Source organism: Puma concolor, chromosome D1 (genome assembly GCF_028749965.1).
Source record: "Puma concolor isolate L17-30 chromosome D1, mPumCon1.1.hap2, whole genome shotgun sequence".
Taxonomy (NCBI): Eukaryota; Metazoa; Chordata; class Mammalia; order Carnivora; family Felidae; genus Puma; species Puma concolor.
The window spans coordinates 39648839-39674069 of record NC_141676.1 but is presented as its reverse complement, the minus strand read 5'-3'; the positions used below and the strand labels follow the sequence as shown (position 1 = coordinate 39674069).

General features: G+C 45.6%; 1 protein-coding gene across 1 annotated transcript in view; it reads left to right on the top strand.

The window, feature by feature from the left end:
* Nucleotides 1-22355, top strand: part of SLC6A5 (solute carrier family 6 member 5) — a 57206-nt gene extending 34851 nt beyond the window's left edge. Inside the window, exons 11-16 of the mRNA XM_086677815.1 lie at nucleotides 2868-2980; nucleotides 3729-3860; nucleotides 4803-4902; nucleotides 12321-12421; nucleotides 16962-17129; nucleotides 19334-22355. Coding sequence (XP_086533941.1) covers nucleotides 2868-2980; nucleotides 3729-3860; nucleotides 4803-4902; nucleotides 12321-12421; nucleotides 16962-17129; nucleotides 19334-19489 — 770 coding nt within the window. The 3' untranslated portion in view covers nucleotides 19490-22355. The remainder of the gene's footprint in view (nucleotides 1-2867; nucleotides 2981-3728; nucleotides 3861-4802; nucleotides 4903-12320; nucleotides 12422-16961; nucleotides 17130-19333) is intronic.
* Nucleotides 22356-25231: the final 2876 nt, after the last annotated feature.

Below are 25231 nucleotides of genomic sequence, written 5' to 3'. Positions count from 1 at the left end.
CTTCTTAGGGAGGCATTTTTGTCAAAGTCATCGCTGTACATCTCAGCCATATCAGTTTGGGGGGAGCTGAGAATGGGATTAGTGATGACACCAGCTGTCCTCTGCTTTTACGATGAGCATAGGGAAGGGGGCATGTTCTCAGTCATCTACCCCAGAAAAGCACCTGCCTGGGAAATCAACCTTTAGGGACACCTGCAAACCACCTTCTTTGCTGCCTATGGAGCTGAAACTCATGGTCAGAATCCAACCAGAAGCTCTATCAGCAGCAGAAATGCTCATCTACCCTCAGATAGACTGGGTTAGACCAAAGTAGATGAACACAGATGTGCATATTGGATTTAGAGTTCCCAGATCTAGGTCCCTAATCATTCAGAGACACTGCTGATCAAAATGAATACTCTCAAACAGGACTGACCATCCATCCAACTGTCTGTCTATCACCAGGATGCCAGTCCTTCCTTCCAAAGGCACAGTTCAGGCAGTGTACCCTCTGAGAACTTTTCCATTCATAATAGGCTTCCCAGCAGAGTGGCCGTATCCAGTGTGTTGTGATCGGTTGTATTGCATTGGCCAGAGCCCTGGTTGTGTTTTTAGAGACTCTCTAGGATAAAGCAAGACAGAGACCTCCTGTCCAAGTTGCTGACATGCAGAACCTCTTTGATCCCCTCTCATGGGAAGAGTATTGACGATCTTTGTGTACTGAGTTCTCATTATGTCCAGGCATTGTTCTGAGCCCAGTGTGGGTACTATTATCCACATTGGTAAGGAAACTGACGTCTGTCCAGAGAGAATAAGCCTCATCTAAAGTCCCACAGCTGGCAAGAGGAAGAGCCAGTTTTTCAGTCCACAAGGGAAATGGAGTGTGCCCTCCAGCCACTGGGCTATACTGCCTCCCAGTGGGAGAGGAGAGGAACAGGACTCGGACTCTATGGGACATAAGGGCCTCTTTGGGGAAAACTCTGCTGGGGCTCAGTCAATCCATTTTTCCAGTGGGGGAGAAAAAAAGCCCTGAACTCTACAAAGTAATATAAAAATGTATTTAAAAAAAATCCACTTCCCAGCCACCTTAGATACACTGAGTTTGCTGAAAGTGATGCCTTCACCTGTGTACTTCAGGGAGGCAGATGTAATAGAAGCAGGCCGAATATTTTGAAATCATTTCCTGCCCCCTGAAAAAGCAGTAAAGCCCAAAGGGCCAAATCCTGTTAAAGCAATCAACCAGGTCCTCGTGTCGTGGCCGTTTCAAGACCTTCTTGTCCGCTTTATGGGCCCGGCTGTCGCCAGAGCACTAAACTGGATTCCTTGGTGTTCTGCATTTGAGACCTAATTTGAACTGTAGTTTAATACAGACTTTTATGGTTCACATAGGAAGCCTTCAGAGGCTGGCTGTGCCGTCTGTTCAATAAATGCATAAAGCGGGGGTATCGTAAGCATTCAAGGCTTTATATTTTAAATACCCCAAGGCCCTCGGCAACATTAGGAACTAACAACCTGATAAATTCCAGTTTAAAAAAGTGCTGTTATGCTTGAGTTGTAAAAACTCCAGGTGCTGCAATATCTGATTTCCAAACGTGCGGTGGCTGTGGATTAACCTGGCATTCGCTTGTCTCTGCCATTATCATTTAGTTTTCTATTTACCAGGAAATCTGTAACTGCTGGGTCTTTAGCAATCGTGGGTCACAGTAATCTTCCCAGTGAGGCTGCAAGGCAGGCAGGAATGTCTGGCAGTCTTTGTGAGAGCAGAGAAATGGCAGCTCAGACCTCCTCTGCCAAGGCCATGTGTTGTATTCGCTGAAAACCCTGAATCAGAACCGCTAGTTTCCAAGTTCCTTGTCCACTCATAATCACAGTGAATAATCTGTGGGTTCTGATGATGTGCGAGGCATTGGTCTCAGTGCTGTGCCTGTGCTGTCTCATTTGTTCCTCGTAAACACCCTGTGAGGTATTTTTGTTATTCCCATTTGACAGATGGGCAAAATTAAGGCTTATAGAAATGAAATGGCTTGTCTTGAGTTGCATAGCTGGAGTCCTAGAGTCTGAATTTGGACCTGGATCTGTCTGACCATTAGAGTCCAATTTCCTTTAACCTTTACACTGTGTCTCACAGCTCCCTTTCCCCAACTAATTACCTGTGGATTGATGTAGCCCTGTCTTTACCAAGCCTTTGAAGGCAAGATAATAAGAGCAGTAGATGGATTCATGATTTATGCAAAAGGTTTCTCCTGGAGGAGTGACTAGGAGGAAAGACTGTGAAAGGCAGGAAATGATGTCGTTCTTGGTGTGGTCTAACCTAGTGCTGGGTTTCTCAACCTCAGCGTTATTGACATTTGGGTTGCATAATTCTTTGTCATGGGGACTGTCCTGTGCATTGAGGGATATTTAGCAGCATCCCTGGCCTCTGCCCTCGAGGTGTCAATAATCATCCCCACCCCAGTAGTGAGAGCCAAAATTGTCTCCAGATATTGCCAAACGTCCCCTGGGTCAGGGGTGGGGGCCTAAACTCACCTTTGGTTGAGAATCACTGTTCTACAGGGTAATTATTATATATGCTCCCCCAACTCATCAACACAGAGATGGGGGGTTTTGTGGCATATGTGTGGGATACAGCCTGGCCTTGGAGTCTGAGTTTCTGCTGTGGCACTATTTTTAGCCTCACCTCTGAGTTCACTGAAGTGTGGGCCTGATTCCCTTAGTCCTTCCCTTCAAGGAGTTTGAGGTCTAACTGGGGAAGTGAAAGGAGATGAAGAAAAACAACCAGTGGAAGCAGCATATAATATGTCTGTGGAGAGGCCCCTGTGGGCTTCCTTCCAGGAGGAGGGGGTCTGGAGCTGGGCCTGTGTGCAGTCATCTGTCTTGTTCCTTTTCAGGACCAGGCATCGCATTTGTGGTTTACCCAGAAGCCTTAACCAGGCTGCCCCTCTCTCCGTTCTGGGCCATCATCTTTTTCCTGATGCTCCTCACTCTTGGACTTGACACTATGGTGAGCCGCGTCCCCTTATCAAAGGAAGAGCCTGCCCGAGGCCCTTCCTGAAGACCCCCTCGCCTGCTTCCTCTGTGCAGCCTGTGGCCAGGCTGGCCTTGGTGGTCTCTGAATGTTTCCCCGAGCAATGTAGGATGGTGAGGTACCTGTCCAGGGCTCAGGACAACTTTGTATTCATGGGTGACTCGTGGGGTCGTGCAAAGAAGCCGTTCCCTCTCCTTCCCTCCACTCTCCGTGCAAGTTTTAGCCTGTGGACTTCCATCTTTGGTGTCACTTTGCCAATGCAAATTCTGTGGGGCTGGATAAGGGGGAATAATATGAAGTCGATTTTAGGGAGATTGCCGTGGGGCTGAGACTGCCACAAATCTTGCTGGCAGGGGCTCAGACTTTAGTGGTTGGCGCAAAGAGGGGTTTTCCTCAAGTTGAAGATCAAATTCGAGGTAAACTGGAGGAAAGGAATTTACATCTCATGAATACCAAGTGAAGCTTCACATGTCCTGACAGATGAGTGTATGCAGTCTCTGGGGGCTGGATATGCAGTTTCTAGAGCTCACATCCTTTTGGACTCCCCTTGCTGGCCTTGTGGGTTGGACCCCAACAAAGCCTTTTAGACCCATCAGGGGAATGCAGTCCTAAGAACCAAACCTCATGCAAATACCTCTTTCCCCGGTGGGAAACACAAAGGACCTTGGGAACCTTTTGGGTTGGGTGGTTTGTCTCAGATGCCTCTCTCCTGGCACCGTTCCAGTTTGCCACCATCGAGACGATCGTGACCTCCATCTCAGATGAGTTCCCCAAGTACCTGCGCACACACAAGCCGGTCTTCACTCTGGGCTGCTGCATTTGTTTCTTCATCATGGGCTTCCCGATGATCACTCAGGTGAGCTGCCTGCTGGCCACAGGCTTGGGGTGGGGCACGTGGGGGCCCGATGGCTATCTGCTCGAGACTCTTAGTAGTAGCCGAGTCACTGCCATTCCAGTGTGGACAGCACCCAGTCATGAGGGATTCTGGCCACAGATAAAAACCCGTCACCTTGGCTACTAGTGTTACTTGTAGCATCTTCATAATTGAGATGTCGCTTCCCTGAGCCAACAAGGCAGGTGTGTCCTACTTTTAAGAAAATAGAATACATGAAAATCCAAATTTACTGACCAGAGAAATTCCCAGTTGGTTACTCCTTACACACGGGAGTCAAACAGCTATTGGATTCCTTCTAGTCCTGCACGTTAGCTCGCTCAGTATACGTATTGCTTTTGCTCTCTCTCTCTCTCTCTCTCTCTGTGACCTTGAGCAAGTCACTACTTTGGGCCTTAGTTTCTTCATGTGTAAAATGATGAATTGGCATAAGATTGTCTCTAAGCCTCATCTGTCATGGAGAGGCATAAAGAGCAAGGTAAAGGTGCAGGGGGATGTGTGAGGAGTGCCCAATGACACCTAAAGGTCATATGAAGGTCAGGGGAGTGCAGATTTAGGGGTAGAGCTGTCTATTGCTTAAGGCAAAAATGAAACCATCTGCCTGCTTTCACATATACGTCTTCAGATGTTGACCTTTGCCTTTTAAGAGTGAGATGTTAGATCACTTTTCTGTGCTTGTTTTATTGATTGGCTCAGAGTCTCTCGAGGAATTGCTTTGCTCACATGGCAAGGCCCCCAGCCTGCATACTAGACTGGGATTAGGTTACCACTGTGGAGGGGAGGGGAGAGCCTTTGACTCCTGCTTCTATCTGACTCTCCTCCCCACAAGGCAAGGATTGGCCGTTCTAAGTGGGAAGAGCCAGGATCCAAGCCCGCTGGTGTTGATCGTTTTCTTTTACCTACCAGGGTGGAATTTACATGTTTCAGCTTGTGGACACGTATGCCGCGTCCTACGCCCTCGTCATCATTGCCATTTTTGAGCTTGTGGGGATCTCCTACGTGTACGGTAAGGAGATCGCCATGCTGACTGCCAAGGGAGGACTTAGTGTCATAAGGCATCTGTGGCAAGTGGGTTTTCCATATTTAATAAGGTAATGACAGGTTTAATTGCGGCTCTTTGGGAAACATAAGAGGGCTGCACCGTTATTTCCAAATTTGCCTCGGGACCACCGTGATCCGAATGTAACTGAGAAGCAAAAGGTGGCTGATGGTGAAACTCAGAAATCCCGCTTTGTTTCAGAAACTCCTAAGACCATGCCTTTGGGTATGGTCTGACATGTGATGAGTTAGGATCTGTGGACGTGGCCAGATTAGGGAGGAGGAAAGCTGCTTTGCAGGTGTGAAATTATTTCCTGGTCTTGCAATCCTCATCGAGCTTGAGGCAAGAAGTAGCTTCAAGGCTGGGCCTCAGATACCACAATGAGAAAAGAGACCACCAGGCTCGCTGGTCTTAGGAAACTTTATTAACATAATGGAAGTCTGTGATGCAAGAACTCAATCCGAGCTTTTCCCAGGAATGAACTTCCAGTTTCCTTGCAGTTTAGTCTGTCCTATTATCACCATGGCAACCTGCATCCCATAATTAATGGGGGCTATTATCAAGAACAATAGGAAGGTAGGGCAGCAAATGCCATCTTTGCCTTTTGTGTGGAGGTGCTTGTGCTTGGTGGGGGGGTGTCTCACCAGGGGATCTCCTGGCCCCCTTGTGTGCACTGCCAGTCACACAAGCAAGCCCTACTGGGTTCAAGGCACTAATGACTTCTCCGTACCTGGAAGTCTTAGAACCATCCACAGACTAAGGCCTCCCTAACATAGATAAGGTCACCAGAACCAGGAATGTGAACAATGCCAGTAGAGACTATTTGTATATTAAAACCAAAAAGACATAGCAGCATGCTCTAAACTAAAAAGAAATGCAGGGTATCACTTGGAACACATGATACACATAAAGGACAAATGTCTGGAGGAAGAGGGGTCAGGCCAGACAACTCTGCAGAACTCCCCCTTTTAATTAAAGCTGGGGGCCCAGAAAACTTCACTGTACGGCCAGGTATCTATCGTTGGTAGGAGCATCTTGCTTTTAACGCAGTTGTTAACTTCCTGCCCAACAGGTGCTCAACAGCTTCTTGCTCTCCTGAAAACTTCATTAAAATGGAGGGGTGGTGGTGATGATCACGATGTGAAAAGGAAACGTCTTGGGTGCAAAACTTGGGTGCCCCAGAAACAGGAAGATACTACAGTCATTTGGGTGTTGATGGAAGGGACATTGGTCTCAGTCTAGAAATCACATCCCCGTTGCCGGGAGAGTTTAGTTTCTGCTGGCCAGAGACATGGGGCCAGCACTTTGGGCGGAAAAGATAGCCTGGAGTCGGCAGTGAAGGCTGATTGAGGACCTGCCGTTGAGTCAGGGTGAAGTGTCAGAGAGCCTTCTACCTAAGCAGACACTGGCAGGAACCCAGTCAATGTACCACTGTGAATCGTAGCTCTGTGCCCAGACACCAAAGGCTTTGCCACGGAGAGGCAAGAAGAGGCCCAGAGGCCCCCTTTTGGAGACTCAGCCCCTCGTGGTGGTCCGCTGGCAGAGTCAGGACGGAACTTCATTTGCAACCTTGGACCAAGTGCAGAGAGCTGTCTCGACCTCCTCTACTCTGTGTCCTTACTGCCGACTGCCACAAAAGGCACACTTGCACAATTCGATTCTATAAAACAGTGCTTCCCAGTGTGGATTACATATATCATTAAGATAGAGGCCGTTAAAATTTTCTGTTTTTAGAAGTGAAATTGCGCCCCCTCCCCATTATAAATCTGATAGTAGATTTCTTGGTTCGGAAGGAAAAATAAACCCTGAGTGCCTTAGTCCCTGAGCTGTGCTAATTTTTCTGGGACCATCAAGGAAATTATCTGGACTCTAAGACAACTGGCACTCAGCAGCCTCCAGAACCAGGCCGACTCTGTGTTGAGCTCAGGGTGAGCGCAGTAAGTGGGCATGAACCTCTGATTTGGACCTGGATAGAATTTTAAGATTTTTTTTAAGTTTGTTTATTTATTTTGAGTCAGGGAGGGACAGAGGGAGAGGGAGACAGAGAATCCCAAGTTTCTCTGAGGAAGAGAGCAAGTTTTCAGGAGAGTTTTCAGGCTCTGCACTGTCAGCATGGAGCCCGATGCAGGGCTCAAACTCATGTAACTGTGAGATCATGAGATCGTGACTAGAGCTGAAACCAAGAATCAGATACTTTACTGACTGGGCCACCCAGGTGCCCTAGATCTGGATAGAATATTAAGAAGTGAATCTTAGAAGAAAGGAAAAGCCTGAACATGTATATAATTTATACTCCAGAAAGTGGTATGTTCTTTACTCAGATGATGAGGCCAGACTAATGCAAAGTTAGTCTTAGGCCATTTAACATAGACCTGTGAAGAATGAAAATGAACCTGACTGATGTGAGGCTCTCCCTTCCTGACTAAGCAAGTGAATGGCAGAGATTTGTGTTTTCTTTTTGGTTCTAATAGTCTCTAGACTCAAGATTCCAGAGGAGGAAGAGGTCATTTGAACACATAAAATATGGTGGGTGTACTTTGCAAGTTTTATCTTTGGATTTGAGTAGCTGATTCAGGTTCTGCAGTCAGGATTCCTCAAAGGCCAATATCTGGGTTTGAGGGATCCAGGTTGAAAAGTGGAACTCCCTATGTTCTGTGTAGGTGAGATCCCTTTAAGAGATTTTTAAATAAATAGAGTCACTTGGAAAAAATGATTTGTACCTTCCTGGAGCTCATCAGTTCAGGAGACTTCTGTCTGGGGGACCTTGTGCCTGAACTGCTATCACAAAGACCTCCTGTCTGCTATCTGCTAGACTCTACATTGTGTGTTTCCTCTAAGTTGCAACATGTTAAATTATCTTGCTTGTGTTTTCAACTTTGGTCAGTTACTTGTTTCATATCTCAGCCCCCAGACTGTCTTTCTCCACATCCTCATGAGGGATGTTAGATTCACACCAAACAGTGGCTTTTACGTGATGGAATATGTCCTTCTTCAATTCTTGTTACCCATCCTGCAGGCCGAACTCATCGAGGGTTTTCTAGTACAAAACAAAACAACCAAGTCTCTCCAGAACTCTACGCATGCAAGCTTAACTTTGTTCCTCATGACTCCACCTTCTTTAAGAACATTGTTGACTGAAACGTCACTGTCTGCCTCTCATTCAGAGTGCAAATTCCCCCAGCAACATTTGCTGGGGCTCAGTAAACTCACACAGGTAAATGTGTGAGTAAACGAACAGGTATTTATTAGGTGCTTACTGTATGTCCTGTGTGCTCCTAGGAAGGTGGGGAGGGATATTCAGGTGACCTGCCAACTAGCTCCAGGAAGAATAAGGCCACTTCACACTTAACATTGAGAGGAAGGTCAGGACTAAGCCGCACATCCCTGGTCAGGAGCTTTCGCTGCCCAAAGATAAAGGAGGGCCAGAATAGCCAGGAAAAATCTCAAGAAGGTACTGTCTGAGAGAGAAAAAGAGATATAAAAGAAAATAAAGACTGAGATTTAGTGAGTGTTGAGCTTATTGGTAACCAAGGGGAAAAATATGAGCTAACACATAGGGTTTTGGCTTTTAGAGATGGGACCTTCATTATAAAGGAGCAATTTAAGGTACACACAGTGCCAGAGGCCTAACTTGTGGGACCTAGTACAAAGTGAAAATGTGGAACCCCTCATTAAAAATGTACTAAGAATTTCAAGATGGCAACCGAAGACCATTAATCCAGGGGCAGCACCCTTCTGAGTGTGGGGCCCAGTACAAGTGCACAGCTCACATGCCTGGAGGCCAGCTGTGGCTGCACAGGAGGGAGAGCAGCCCCCTGAAGATCATGTTTAGACCAAGGGCAAAGGTATGGTTTATAAAGACAGAAGCCACAAAGCTGCATGGGTGAAAATGATTGGTTGGTTGAAACAAGTTTTTTATTTCTCAGTTTAGGGTTGGTTGGTTATAAGGAGCTTGTGGGAACCAATTTCTGAGCCCCAAATCTGTTTGTTGAGTCTAGAATAGTAGCCATGATTTACCACATTTTTCCTGCTGTTTTCCTGCTAACTCAGTAACAAGCAGTTGCTCAGTTCCCTTTTGGAGCCTATCTTACCCCTCCAGACTCGAGATCATGCAGCAGGCAAGTCCCTATGCATATGCCCCAGGCTCCATGAACAATTCTTTTATCAAGAATTAGGCCTTGGTGACTGGGTGGCTCAGTCGGGTAAGCATCTGATTCTTGGTTTCAGCTCAGGTCATGATCTCAGAGTCTTGAGATCAAGCCCTGCATTGGGCTCTGCACTCACAGTGTGGAGCCTGCTTGGGATTCTCTCTCTCTTTCTTTCTCTGCCCCTCGCATGCACTGTCTCCCTTTCTCTCTCTCTCTCTAAAATAACAAATAAATTTTTAAAAAAGAAGAGTTAGGCCTTGAGGGTGAGGGGGATTTGGGTCAATGGAAAGAACAGAGCAGGAAGAGGAAGCCACATGAACAACGGCCTGAGAGGAAGGTAGCCATTGATACAGTAAGGGACCCAGGTGGGGACTTGGGTGAGTCGGCCATGGGATGGGTATCGCTGGACTGGGTTTAGAGCCAGCAGAGGGTAGAAGGGTTGGAGAGCCTGATCAGGAATGAGTGGGAGGCAGGAGGACGAATGCCTGGTGGCTCTCAGCCCGTTCTCCTGCGCTATACCTGCAGGGCCAGCCCACAAGTTGGCAGAAGGGGCAGAACCATCATGGGACCTGGAGCTAGTGGGAGGCCAAGGCCAGGTGTCCAGAGCCCTCATGTGAGTCCCAGAGGGGGACATGACTTTCCGGACACTGAGCTGGCCCTGGAACCCAAGCCTCCTCCCTCACCATCCCAGCACCATGCTCTCCACCTCAAACTCTGCCTCTTGCTGAATCTGAGCAGCCCCCATCTGCCCCTTCCTACAGTTCTGCGTCTAGCTCCTTTACCCCTCTGAGAAAGCTGGAGTGCTCTTTACCACCATCCCTCTCCTCCTATAGGAGGCCATCTCTGTGTCTTCCTCGTGTCTAACCCTGCGCTCCATCAAATCAGTTTCCCAGTCAAGCTGTACATCATCATCTCTTGGGGATGGTCTATTGGAGAGGAATAATCTGGTAACAGAATTGAAAACAATAGCAGAAACTTCTAGAATCTTCTTTTTTAAACACTCAGGCTTCCTTCAGTGTCTTATGTCTATTTTTCTGGGCCTTAGCTTTGATTTCTATTCCTTTGAGTTTCTCCCCTCACTGCTCGGAGAGGCCACTCATTTGAAGGCATTTGATAACACTAAAGAACATGCACAAATAACAAATCCAAAGAAGGTCAGGTCAGCTGCTCATGGCATGAAGTTCTTGCCTGTGAATATAAGCAACCTGGAGCCTCTTTGTGTCATGGATTGACCTCTCCAGTCCCCCCAGCAAACCAACAAAGGCTCAGAAACAGAATACCTTTCCTGAGATCACACCATGAATTAGAGGCGGAACAGGGGTTCAATTCTTAGATCCTAACTCCCCATCCAGCACTCTTTCCCTTGTACCACATTGTGATTGACCCTGATCAGGGTTTAAGATAGAATAAGAAGCTCAGCTGCCACCTGAGAAACTTTAGAGTGAGTTGAGAACAGCTGTCTTTGGTGAACCTCCCACACCGTTCCCAGAGCAGGCTGCTCTATAGCTAACCTCAGGCTTGGCTGTCCTCCTTCATGGCTGCTGTCAGCAGGGCCTGGTGATTCATGATCATGAGAGCTAGCTGACATTCTGGGTCTGGGCTTGGCATGGAGTAGAAGCAAATAACAGGAGCTGAGGACTATGGAAGGTCTCAGGATCCATTATTTTGAGGATGATGGCTAGAGTGGACTTTTGAGGGTAAACTTTAATATTGAAGTATAACATCGTGTATACAGGAAGGAACACATAACTGAGTATACAGCTGAATGAATTTTTACCCCTAGGTAACCAGCATCCAGATCAAGATATAGAATATTATCAGGGTCATTTTTAAAAAAGGGGTTGAGATGAACTATTTTGTTCCCTGAAGGAATACCAGTGTCTGCTTTCTACCCCAGCAAGAGATTGCTTTTTCATATCACATTATTCTTTCCTGCTGCCATGCAGCACAGAGCAGGCATTGAGGGGACAAGGCTAGAGGATAACTCTGGGCTGAGGTGGGGACAGGGGCACAGGTCAGGTGAAGGCAGCTCGTACAGGTGCTACACAGGGAGGGGATGGCCAAGGGTAAGAGATAGCAAGTGAGGACTGGAAGGGGAGCCCCCAGAAACTGAATCCCCCTGCTCCTCATGGGACTAAGGGCAGAGGACCCAGAAACCTAAGGGGGTTGGGAAAGCCCGGGAACTGGAGGAACAAGTGGCCAATGTCTCAAACAAGAAGGTCTCAAGATGTGCAAGGGATCATTCCTGAAAGGAGGAGGCATAGTGGAAATGGGGGCTTTCCCTGAGGAGTGCCTCTGCTCCTCTTGACCTGCAGGGTACCTACTTTTCACATAAATGACCAGAGGATAAAGCAAGGGGGAGATTTAAGCTGAGGCTCCTGGGCCCCTGGTCAGAACTACTGGCTCACTGAAGCTTGAATTCAGGGAGCTTTCCTGTCCCATCAGCATGGCGACCCACACTTGGGGGAAAGCCATGCTTCTGATGAGCTCAGGAAACAATGTGAGAAGCTGTCCCTTTCCAAAACCTTCCTCAGTGGCCCCTCCGTCCAAGGAGTAGCTTAAAGGTCTTGGTAAACTGTGAGTGTGTGGGGATGGTAGTTATGTGTGGCCATGAGAATAACCATCTCCTCTGCTTGATACTTCAGTGAAGTTGATCGGTGACCAGGACAGCAGTCCTTTGAGCTCCGACAGAGTGGGCAATGGCCATTGCCATCTTACACAGAGTGAAGATAAATTGGCTCATGGAAGAGTGTCCTTGGGAGGGTGGGGACAAAAACTAATATGTAGTGACTCTCACTCTAAATCCCAAGGCTTTCGTAATACACTGTGCTTATTGACCACGATCGTAATGGATTTTGCCGAAGTTGTTGCTAAGCACATAAGGCCGTCTGTGAAAACAGCCGCACAGGTGACTATGCCTGGCTGCGGCAGTGCTGAGACGCCTGGGCTAGACTGCAACTGAGCTTTTTAGATGTTACCTTGGGATGACATTTTTGACCCTCACTGCAGAGCATATTTAATATCTATTTAAATGTTCAGTTTGCCCTAATCTTCCTGGCAGCGAATCATTTGTCTGATGGTTTCTTGCATAATAGGGGTCATGCTGACACCAGTCTGGGGCCATCCCTAGCCAATGGCACTTACTTGAGTGAGGGCCTCTAGACCCTGTCCTCTACCCTCCCTTCCCCCAACCCCCTGCCACTGCACCTCATGCTGTCTCCACTTGTCTATTTGCAGGCTTGCAAAGATTCTGTGAAGATATAGAAATGATGATTGGATTCCAGCCAAACATTTTCTGGAAAGTCTGCTGGGCGTTTGTAACTCCAACCATTTTAACGGTAAGGATTGCACGCTTTATCGTGTAGTTGGATCTCGCCTATGTATGTGGTGCTTTACGTTTGAACAAGGTGTATTATTCTTGCCTTCCAGAAGAGGAAACTGAGGTTCAGAGAGATCTAGTGGCCCACCTGAAGGTGCTTAGCGGTGACTCATGCAGTTTGGAGCAACCTTACAGAACATTTCCTCATGTACTGTTAGCAGATTACAGTCACATTTCCCGCATGCTATCCACGGTCCGGGCTCCGTTCAGAGAACTTTATGTGTGTCACCACATCTCTCCCTCACAGCAGCCTTGCGGGGCTAGCGTTGCAGTCGCCTCCATTTCACAGATGAGGAAGCTGACACCCAGAGGCTATGTGACTTACCTAGCACTGCACACCTAATAATTAGCAACCACCGCCTGGGTTCGAGCCCAGGCAAAAGGCTCCAGGACTCTTGCTCTTAACCACTACTCAGTAGAGCTGCTCTACAACCAAGATAGCATAAATTAGACCTTTATGGTTCACTTTTATTGTTTTTTGAGAACTATCTCATCATCCTCAAGTGTGACAATGACATTTTGAGATCATCTAACATTCATCTTTTTAAATATCAGAGCCCTTCATGTGTCAGTAAATCTGCATAGGGACTTGCATGCACATCCCGTCCCTTCCTTTATTGTGATACAGGCTGAAGGCTTTGCCTTAATTCACCCTCCAAGCACAGTAATTGACCGCGACCTTGTCTTTCCTCCGCTTCCCTGGCTTGTGATGGGTGTTATCAAAGCAAGGCGGCAGGAAGCTGGCTGTAGTTCTGGTTGCAGCCGGCAGGTGGCACTGGAAACCAGATTAAGACCGTTGTTTAACTTCAGCACCAGGTTCTCTAAAGGAAAACAAGACAGGATGAAGTAAAATTGTAAAGAAAATATGTATTTCCTTTTTTTTTTGATTTTTTATTTATTTAAAAAAAATTTTTTTAACATTTATTTATTTTTGAGACAGAGAGAGACAGAGCATGAACGGGGGAGGGTCAGAGAGAGGGAGACACAGAATCCGAAACAGGCTCCAGGCTCTGAGCGGTCAGCACAGAACCTGATGCGGGGCTTGAACTCACGGACCGGACCGTGAGATCATGACTTGAGCTGAAGTCGGACGCTTAACCGACTGAGCCACCCAGGCGCCCCTCTTTTTTTTTTTTTTTAACTGTCACAGAGTGAATTTTAATCAAAACACCTCAACTGATTTCTGAAAAGACATAAGTTTAGACAGAAAAACCATTCAGCATTTATCTCCCTCTGCACTGACATGAACACCATACTGAGAGGCCCACATCAGTGCTCACATTTTAGAGGCGATAATTTGTCAGAAAAGTCCCACTAGATCTGGGGCATGAGGGGTGAAAAGAATCAAAATGGATTTTCCAGTTTCTTGAGTTTAGGACTGAAATGTATATGAAGAGCTCAGATTTACCTAATTGGTGGGGGTGGGGGGGGACTTTGAAACTCTCCTGCCTGGGGGCATTCTCTGGCTCTCCTGAGCTTCACTGTTTCCCCCAGTCACCACCACATATGATTTATTCTTGGGTGAAATCAAGACCTGACTTTCCTTCCTGTCTTGGAAGAGATTAAGCTTCAGAGAATTTTATTATATTTTGCAGAAACGTATCACATAAACATAAGAACCGGCACCACCATTTGTGGAGGTCTGTTTGGAGGAAGGCACTTTGCCCCTAAAGCTTCCGACCACTCTGCTTAGTGGGTGATTCTTCCCCCCATTTTACAGTTATGTGAGCTGAGGCCCGGGGAGGCTAAGGAGCTTGACCAAGGCCACAAAGCTTTCAGGAGGCAGAGCTGAGACTTGAATCCAGGGCTTCTAGGCCTCAAGCCCACACTCTAATAAATTTCTAGAAACTCAGTGCTTTCACTTCCAAGTGGAGTTTGGCCAGTTTGGAATTAAAGTAATTCTAATCTCTGTGAGCAGAGAGTCAGGGAAAAGAAATTGCAGGGACTTGCTGTGTTTTTTGAGAAAGTTTCTCAACATGCTGTGCTTTCTTGATTTCAATTATGAAACTCCCATCAGAAACCTGTAGAGATCCCAGAAAAGCTCCTGATCCAGATTCCCCTTCTGTGTTTGGGAGCCATGGACAAGTAGAAGTGGTCCAAATCCATTGTCAACTGATGTACCTCTCTCCTTCCTTGGCTGCCATCAGCAAAATGTCAGGGTGGGCCTGACTCAGTGGTTAAATTATTATCTCTCATGGCCAGGCTTGTCTGAGGCAGGGTTTTATCAAAGTTGGCTTGGCAGAGGGAAATTTATGGCAAGAACAGGTGTGCGCACATAAGTTTGATGTGGAATTTGTGCAACTGGAAATGGGTACCAAAGGACCAAGCCTAACACTTATTTTTTGCCACTTGCCCTTCTGTAAAGCGAGTATTTGTGGTATGCTGGAATGAACTGAGATTATGGGTTTAAATTACTTAGAAACCTCTGAAATGAAATTGATCATTTTTATATGTGCCTTCTTGGATTTATAGAGCTATAAATATTCCCCATGCAATTATTGTATACATAGTCAGATCATGTTACTGAATTATGTGCACACATAAGCAGATGTATTGCTATTTATATAGTAAATGAAATGGAGTAACTTACCATAATTACATTAGGCCATACTTCCAATAGGCTGGTTAATAAAGTTTATAACTCTAGGGGCAAATGTTTAAAAAGGGGCCTAGAGTAAGGCATCTCTTTCCGTAGGAGCAGCGTTTTCGACAGCCGTCTTCAGGCTCATGTTGCTTCAGATCAATACATTGAATTATTGTTGCATTGAAATAATCACTTGGCCCAGCAGCCTGGGCTTTGCAGCAATAATATAGATATGCCTTACATTTGTATAGTGCTTCATGCTTTTCTAAAACACTTCCATATATCATCTTTGCTGACATAATTCCCTCCAATCATTTCTGGGCCATTATTTTACGGCTTAAGATAGAATGAGATGTGCGGGGCGGCAGGGTGGGGGGGGGGAAGGCAGGACTTATGTCATCATTATTAGGTACATTATTCTCGGCTGCTACTATATTGCCGCTATGAACATGGGCAAGAACATAGTTTCTCAGGTCAGTGCTCCCCAAAGGTGTGGCAAGAACAGTTAGAACCCCTGTTCTGTCTTTTCCAGTGCCTCTCTTTGTGTTCCCTTGTTCCCATGGGTGTTCCCTTGTTCCTTCTCAGCTGCTCTAAACTTGCTTTCAGAGGGTGCTCATTGCTCCTGCTGAAGTGTGCAGTGATGCAGATAATGGGCAGAAAATGACTCATCACCTCTCTTCAAATTGAGAGGGGACTTTTGAGTAAATATCAGACCATTGTTCCCAGAAAGCCCCTGTGTGTTGTGTACGCAGTGTGAAATATATCCATTTTGTAGCAGAAAAGTCTGAGACATGAGGGTCCCTCCTCTAGCTAGCAGTGGAACCGAGATCAGCCTGCTGGCCTCTTGGCTCTTGGCCCACTGTTGGGTGACACGGCCCGTTCATCTTGAGTCGGTTGAGAGTACGCCGTGCACCCACTCTGTGCCCCATGGTTTATTATAGGACTCAGCTTCAGGCTCAGTCACTGCTTGCCAACCACTCCTGGCCTCACTCTGCCAGCTTTAAAGGCAGCGCCTGGATACGGGCCATTCCCCATTCAAGGAGAAGTCAAGGTAGATTCAACTCATTTATTTATTTATTTTTGTTTTTATTTTTTAATGTTTATTCATTTTTGAGAGAAATTGAGGGAGAGAGAGAGAGAGCATGAGTGGGCTGTCAGCACAGAGCCTGACGAGGGCCTCGAACCCACAGAACATGAGATCATGACCTGAGCCGAAGTAGGACACTTAAACGACTGAGCCACCCAGGCACCCCATCAACTCATTTCTAAAAATATTAAAATACATACATTTAGGGGCACCTGGGTGGCTCAGTTGGTTAAGCATCCGACTTCGGCTCAGGTCATGATCTCACGGTTCGTGGGTTCAAGCCCCGTGTCGGGCTCTGTGCTGACGGCTCAGAGCCTGGAGCCTACTTCAGATTCTGTGTCTCCCTCATTCTCTGCTCCTCCCCCACTCAGGTTCTGTTTCTCTGTCTCTCAAAACTAAACATTAAAAAAAATTTTTTTAAATACATACATTGAATGGATTCTTTCTCACAACAAAAGCTTGATTATCCACTATAGAAAGTACAGACAACCCTTTAAATACGCCCAGCTCCACGCATCAGTCCCCTTGACGTATGGCCCTTACAGTGTCTTCACAGCCTGTGTGTGTGTGTGTGTACCCATACACGTTGCTCAGTTCTGGGAGATGGCAAATGCAGCTGGCCAAGTGTGTGTCATCTTCCTCCTGAAATTCAGTTTCTTCATTTGGAAAATGGATTATTAATAATACCTCTTTCAGGGTTGGTCTGGATATAACATGGGATCATAGATAGGAAAGCAGCAAACTGATGGCAGGGGCTCAATACCTGGCTCTTAGGAATGAACACTTCGCATCACCAGCCTAACACATGTGTTTCTCTTTTCTTCCTAGTTTATCCTTTGCTTCAGCTTTTACCAGTGGGAGCCCATGACCTATGGCTCTTATCGCTACCCTAACTGGTCCATGGTGCTCGGATGGCTGATGCTCGCCTGTTCGGTTATCTGGATTCCAATTATGTTTGTGATAAAAATGCATCTGGCCCCTGGCAGATTTATTGAGGTAATTCCATCAGCTCCTTTTCCTTGCCATCCCCTCCCGAGGGAGAAGTTCTCAGAGCTCCGTGCATTAAAAAACAACAGATTTGGTAAACTTATTCTCCAGGGAGACTTGGTGATTAAGTGATCACAGTTGCCACCGTTTCTATTAAACCCGTTTTTATTATGTATTATTCCTCTAATGGAGAGACTTAGCCGATCCGCAGGCCAAGCTGTTATGCTCTTCCTCAATGCCCTGGCAGCTCTGGGGAATAAGAGATCATGTCTCCTCTTTCCTGGAGTTCCCCTCCCCCTCTCCCCTTACCCACAGTTTACATCTGATATTTGGTTTTTAACCACACGTCAGATTCCCGCTTTCCTGATGTGCATCTCTGTCCAAGTCTTCTCCCTCCAAACATCTATTCCCATTACGTTTTAAATCACTACCCCTTGCTGTTGGACTGGTATTAGAATGGCTGAGGGGTCCAAGCTCATGAACATGTCACCATCCCCATACAATGTAATGAGAGGTCCGGGGCATGGCTGGTGTGAGGTGAGACCTGTCCTTGTTAATCCCTTGATGGATACTTCCTTCATTTCTAAAGAAAAAAAAAAAATCCCCACCCTGACTCCAGGGTGTCTGGGAACGCATTGCCACTTGTTCAGCCACCAGTGAAGTGTGGTCAGGCTTTTGTTACTTATGAGAAGTCTCTGGCTCAGGCGTGCTAGGGATAGATCAGCACTGCCTCTGTCTTGAAAATCCAGAGGTTGGACCTTTTGGACCAGACCGGTGCTCCTCAGGGTTTGGCCCCGGGACTGGCAGCATCAGCACCACCTGGGAGCTTGTTGGAAATGCAAATGAGCAGGCTCCAGCTGGCTCCACTGAACCAGAGGTGGGGAACGGGAACCAGCCCCCCCCACGCCCCCCACCCCCAGTCTGTAGTTTAACCAGCCCACCAGGTGATTCTGATGCACACTCAAGTTTCAGAGGCCTTGGGATAGACCAAGGCAAAGAAACACCTGCCAATAGAGGGCAGCGAAGAACAGGTGTATAGGCTTGGCTCTTGGTCAGATTGAGAAGAGGAAGAGAGGTCTCCGGAACATCCCACAGAGGGGGTGGCTTTTATTTTCAATGGACTGAAAATGGAGACAGAGTTGACAAAGGGAATGTAGGAGTCTCCTTACTGAAGCGATATTCCAGTTTGCATCCTCAGGAAATTGTCTGCTGTCCCCTTGAGGTAAATTACTGTGGGCCCCTTTACCCCCAGGGCTGTCTCCCTCTTGCCCCAGATGAACCTCCCACCAACTGACCCAGAAATCTCATTCCCTTTGAACAGAAGCTAGTGTAGCCTCTGCTACTTTTGTCTTAGGCCGAAATTCCCTAAACTGATGAGTTGGTTCTATAAATTTATTATGGTTGATTTGGGACACAAAGGTTGCAAACTGATGATTAAGGGGAGATTAAACTAACAGCTATAAGAAATAGCTTCACTTTAATAGGTAATAAACATATAATTGTTCCCCCTTATGGAGTCTGAAATATGTTTTCTTAACTTTTTTCTAGAAAATTTTCCCATCAAATTATGTTTTCTGTAAAAAGTTCAGTTGAAGGATCAGAGACAGTCCCATTATTTCTGGCTTGCCTACACTGCTGAACCGAGTCAGGAGCATATATTTTTTGTCAACAGATAATTAAAATCTTTGCTCACTCTTGGCAGTGTGTTTTTGGGGTTGTGTTTTTTTTCCCCGGCCATTTATATACTTTGGGGAAATATGCTAAACAAAATCCAATTATTTTGATGTAACAACCTACTGTTGGGACTATGGAACAAAAGTAACTGAGCGTGTGTCTTTTACAGACTGCGTCTGGCAGTGGAGAGAGAAGCTTGCGAATTCTCTTCATTTGGAAGGAAAAAATGTATAATTAAAATCTGGGTCCTTTATCCTCTGTTAATCTTGTGCAAGGCAAACTCTGAGCAATTGTTATATTGCTCGCAGGGCGATGTAAATAACTTCAAGGGAACCAAACTACGTCTCCTCTTTAACGTCCCTTGACCTCGTTAATTAAGAGGGCTATCTTCCTAACCGCTTCTCTTGGCCGGGGACCTCTTGGCTTAAGGAAGGTTCTGGCAAAAGTGGTGTCAAGCAGTTTGGGGATAGATGGGTGGTGCCTAGGGGAGGGGTGGCGTGTTACTTCTGTGACCCTGTGTGTCTTTGGCTTCTTTGCAGAGGCTGAAGTTGGTGTGCTCGCCACAGCCGGACTGGGGCCCGTTCTTAGCTCAGCACCGTGGGGAGCGTTACAAGAACATGATCGACCCTTTGGGAACCTCTTCCCTGGGACTCAAACTGCCAGTGAAGGATTTGGAACTGGGTACCCAGTGCTAGTCCAATGGCATGGGATGGCCCGGACTTGATCCTGTTTTTCCTCTCTGCCTCCCCTAAGGTTTTCCCCGGCTTTCTTCCCATTTTCTTCTCTCTCCTCACGTCTTGGTTCATGTCCATGCATGAGAATGGTTATATAGAAAAGTAGGACACGGTGTCGCATGCTGTAGTGAGGAGCTAGACAGACCACTCGAGGCGCTTTGCCTGTGTCCATGGCGTCAGTTTCCAGAGGGGTTGGAAGCTCAGGCTTTACCCGGCAGGAGTGGATCAGCTAGGTGAGTGGGCACTTTCCGGTGAAGTCACGAGTAGGTACGCAAGACCCAGTCGGGCGGGGGTATCCACTGTGTGTTGTCCTTGGTGGTGCCATGGAGGCTTATATAAAATGGCAGAATTACAAGACTGTTGTTTGGGCTCCATAGTGTTGCTAAGCTGAGCAATGTAGTGATTTCATTCAGATGCAGGAAGTTTAGGAGGGTATATTTAGATGGTCGGCAGGGGTCTGAAAATGGTTTAGGATAAGACAAACCAGTGGATGCGGACACCGCTGGGGTGTCCAATTGTAGATTTCCATTTACAATTGGGGATCTGTTTTCCCTCATTTGGGCCAACTGTCTCAAGTGTGCCAAGAACTCAGAGACTTGTCTCTGCGCACTGCGAATCTCAGTGGAGAGTTTTCTTCCTTCACTTGTCTTCTGCTTTTTCTTTTTTCTGAAGTAACTATATTTGTGAATTCTCTTCATCATTTCCTCCGCCTGTGCACAAGGAGCCATCCTGTAATTTGCCTCTGTATGGTCATAGCAGAGCTCCATTCTAGTTTCTACATGACATTTAACGCCGTGGTTCGGTGTCACAATCCCATGTTTCTTCTCAAAATGTCTTTCTATGAGCTGTAGATCCCTGGTCTTCCAACCTCGGGGAAAACAAGACTTACCCGTTTGTGTCTATATATTTTCTATATATAAGACATAACCTCCTACAAGACAGAACACTTCTCAATTTTTACTCTTTTTCATTCACAGTAAATGCCAACTGTGGTCATAGAGAAATCAAAGAAACGGAGAGTTTAGTTGAAAGCAACCATGATAGTCCATGTGCTGGTAGTACATTTTAGGTCACTGTATTTACAGAAATTTCTGGTAAATACAGCTTAGGTAAGTAGCAAGTGAGCCAATTAAGACTATAGCTTTTAAGACTACATTTAGCCGATTCAATTTTAAGACTTCCCAATTCACAATACTCTTAACTGTGCTCTAATGAGAGCGAATCATATGTCTGCAGAGATTGGCGAAGCCGTGACCTTTATTATCTTCTTGTATCCTGAACATGCATATATGAGATTTTTAAATGTGATATGTGTTCATGTAGTCTGTATGCGTAGTGGTGATTTCTGTCTTTATAAATATCTTAAGAACCACTGTAGAGATGGTGAGTTTAGAATAGTGTAGTCCGGATTTTTTTTTTCCTTACAGTAATAATATCTGAACCTAAAATTGTTTTCTTTAGGGGATACCATCTCAATCACTTTCTTACTTGTTTGTCGTCACATTACAGGGTCTCAGGCAAAGTTTTCAGTTCAAATCTTGTATATTGATGTGACATTTTCATCCCGTTCAACAGCAGTGAACCCTAACAAAAGACCTTAATGTAACATGTTTTTACTTTAAATGACTTCATTGGTTTAAAAAGAGGTCTCAACTCATTTTACCGAGCTCTTCTTTTTCTAGGGCAAATATCATTGTCATTTGCCAACACTGACGTGATTTTCCCGTTTTTGAGAACTGCCTGTGGAAACTTTAGAAAAGGAAACAGAGTCTACGGCCATACCACCCTGAACGCGCCCGATCTCGTCTGATCTCGGAAGCTAAGCAGGGTCGGGCCTGGTTAGTACTTGGATGGGAGAAAAGGAAACAGAGATGGGTTTTGAACTGTAGGTTTTCATCTCTTTTGTCTGCAGTGTCTGTTTGTTCTTCCCCTTTGTTTTCCTTTTCTGCCTATTTCCCAAAGCTAGAACTTACTAGAATCTATCACAGAGACTAAACTGAGCTTCCCCTAGACACAGTGTTAGGAACCTGAGCTGCAGCCTCAAATGCCCCCGTGTTTCCCATAGTGACTTGTCTGCCATGAACACTGGTCTCCCCAAGAAAGCCATACTGATGAGAGCCCCCCTTACTGTAGCAGATTTCACATAGTGGTACCAAAAATTAGCGTCTCCAGGTGATAACTGGTGGAGCTGGAGAGGCAGGGAGGAAAAACTTAGGTTTGGAAATTATCTCTAGCTTTTCCAATTTGAAGCCTGAAGAAAAGAGCTGAAATCAATTAGCATTCTCTCATGGGACTGGTGTGTTTGTGTCAGGGCGAATGATTTTGGCTTCCCTCTCTTGCCTCTTGGCTAAAACTGGAGTCCGATGCTGGATGCCAACCCCATTTCTGCTGATTATTGCTGTCGTGATTAAAAGAAGGGGTGGGGGGGTACCCGACGGCTGCTGCCAGGTTTGTCTCATATGAACTTGAACTGCAAGTTGTCTTGTGAGGGCAGGGGCCTCCTTGCTAGCTACATTCTGCTGTGAATGTTACAGTTGGAGGCAGCTACATTTGTGTTTATCCAGATTTGTCCAGGCTGAGACCCAGTAGCTAGCTGTTCCCTGAACAGCCAGAGTGTTTTTCCTTTCCCTACAATTGCCAATTTTCATGTAAAATTTGCTGAAAGGTGAAAGGTTCCGAACTTATCTGGAAACGGTGACTTTGTAAACTGCGTTTTTACCCATTTCTCTAGCCATGTTCAACTTTGAGGCTTTCCCTGGCAGACAGATGTTCAGCATCCAAGCTGATTCGTCATCATGTATCAACCTTTGCCACATTCCCCCCCCCCCCCACCACACACTTGGCTGGGATGCTAACCAGGTGGATGTTTCCATGCTATGTGTTTTCTTCCACAGTCAATTGGATGAGAAAAAAATGAATGAGTAAGAAGAAAATGAAGGGCATTGTCAAAAACGGCTCCTTGAGCATTCCCCTTCAAACTGAGTTAAAAACCAAGTTGCTGAGGAAAAATTTTCATTGGTTTTTACTGGGCAGAATGGTGAGGTATTTTCCACTTGTGAGATAATTTCCTAACACCGACAAATGCCAGAAATCCATTCAGAGAAAAACAAAAGCCATATGTTAAAAGCAGTAACCTTGTAATATCCTTAAAGGAGAAAAAAAATGTATATTTCTTAACTGTTGGTGTTGTGGCTTCTTATGCAAATATTTGTCTTGCGTATTAGTAACTTTTAGTCTCTTTAGGGCTGTGTGTTTGTCATGTACAGATGTGTCCAGCCTGGTTTTATTTTGTTTGTTTCTTTTATATTCATTTGTTGCATGAAAGTTGTGGTCAGTGCAAAATCTCGACCTCAACGTCTTTGAAAGTTCCCATGTGTTTTTAATGTGTAAGAAATGTAACTTGTACTTCAGTGAGCAGCACTTTAAAAATAATTTAATACAATGATCTTTAAATGGCTAAGACTTGGGTTGTCTTTACGCTAATATTGCATTAGAGTTGAGTTTTCCTTAACTAAGTCCTTATTTTGTTATCTACATGTGCCTCAGTGCTGCCTGACAACCTTCATCTGTCAGCATGGTCTTCCCATGCCTAAAATTTGAATTTTTCTTTCCTCTTTGTTCCCTTGGCCATCAGTCATCGTCCTCTTCCCAGAGACTTGCACAATAATGGTTGCTTAATGTGTGCTTGATGGCAACATCACACTGCTGCTGCCGTACCTGGATTTGGGTTTGTGACACTCGTCTTTGAGGCAGCTGACTCCAGTGGGAGCATGCTGTATGGCAGGTTGTCCTGCAGGCACTGAAGGCCAAGGCCAGCAAAGGAACATTTCCTCTGTTTCACACTGGGTGGGTGTCATGCACGAAACTTCCAGGCTGGGAGCAAAGGCTTGGGTGAGTTTAATCTCGATAGTAATTTCTCCACAAAGTGTCCCTGGGATTTCTAAAAGCAAAGCTCCCTATCATTCCCAGAGTTTGCTTCAACTGTACAGAAAGGCCAAGTAATTTTGAATTGTGGTCTTGGCTTGGATCACCTCTGAGCAGCCTGCAGCCAAAGAGAAAGTATTTTCAGATTGGGCATGAATCATCTCTGAGAGCAGAGGTTTGATTTGCCTGCCATGGATTAAATACATCTTCAGGTAACCATTTGCCTTATAGGTGTATTTTATTGTTAGGATGATACTTAGTAATTGACTAGGAACTGTTTTGTCTTTTTTTTTTTTTTTGCACTTTATTATGGACCTATCATGGAATAGGTTTATTCTGAAATTGTGTACTTGGCTAATGTCCTAAATGCAGGCATCGTATGTGGTACTGTTGCCTATTGAATAAAGATGTGTTCCCTAATCAGGTCCTTATATTTTTTCATTAACTGTACATGAAGAAAATATATTATGTTACAAATGATGCATCATATATATATCTTACAGAGTACATATTATATACTGTGCATTATTCATTTAAAAAGTCATTATTCTTGAGGCCCTACCTCAAATTTTGTATTTATGTCTACAAATGCAATTTATTGTATTATATATTTGCCTATTATGTACTAATATAAATTAGAATTTATCTTAATAATGTATGAGTTCACAAACCCTAAATAAATGTCAGTGTTTAAAACATGATGATAATAGTATTGTGTTTATTTCAAACCCATTACCCACATTTTTTTCTTTCTTAACAAATGGACTTCAGGTATCCCCAGGATTGATCTGTTTTATTGGGAGAAAGCTGGAACAGAAATGGAAAACTGCCCTCCCGGGAAAATGAGATATTGCGCCGCTGCAGAAACAAATATCAATTAAATTGTTATATTCTTAATCATCAGAACACACTATTGTTTGCTGAATTATTAATTATCCCTCATAGGGAAGGAGAGGGAGGGAGCGAGAGAATCTGAGTGCATCTGAACACAGGGACTGGGCGAGTTAAATCCTTGGGTGTATTTGAATGACCACTTTGTCAGTCTTCAACTGTATTTCAACTCAGCAAACATTTACGTAGCTTCTGCATTGAGTTATACCCCAGGCAAAACAGAATATGAAATAGAACAGCCCCAGATCTCAAGGAACTCAGAGCCCAGTGTAAAGACTATTCCTGTTAAATCAATGAATTCCATTCTCCCCTTTTAAGAGGGTGGAGCCCCCATGTTCCCTGCCCAGAGATGGGCCCTGAGTTCCTGGGTCATGTGCAGAGACTGGTGGCTGGGCATTCCTACCTGATCCTGCCACCCCAGAAGCTTGATCTATCCTTAGCTTCTGTGTTGGCAGGCTCCAGGGCAGGGGGGTGGGGGTGGGGGGGTGCTGGGCCACCTGTAGGGGGAAAAGAAATGGCCTTACAAGCTGACTCAAAACCTGCCAAGAGCATGCATGTCCGTCCTGTGTAATGAGATTGACCTACACACTCAGTCTTGTCCATAACCATGCACTTCAGCAGGCAGACCAGGTGGCAAGTCCCAAATTCAGTGTAAGACCTTGTCTTGAGAGATGAAGAAGAGTGCCTGGTGAGATCAGAGTCTGGTGCTGGCTTGTCATCTTAGATTTCTTTCTCGAAACCCCATTGCTCAGTTGTGTTTTCTTTTGACTTTTTGTTTTGAAAATTCTCAAGCATATGCAAAAGTGGGGACTGTGGAATAATGAACTCCCATGTCCCTGTCATTCAGTTTCAATAATTATCAACTCATGTTCAAGTTTATTTCACCTG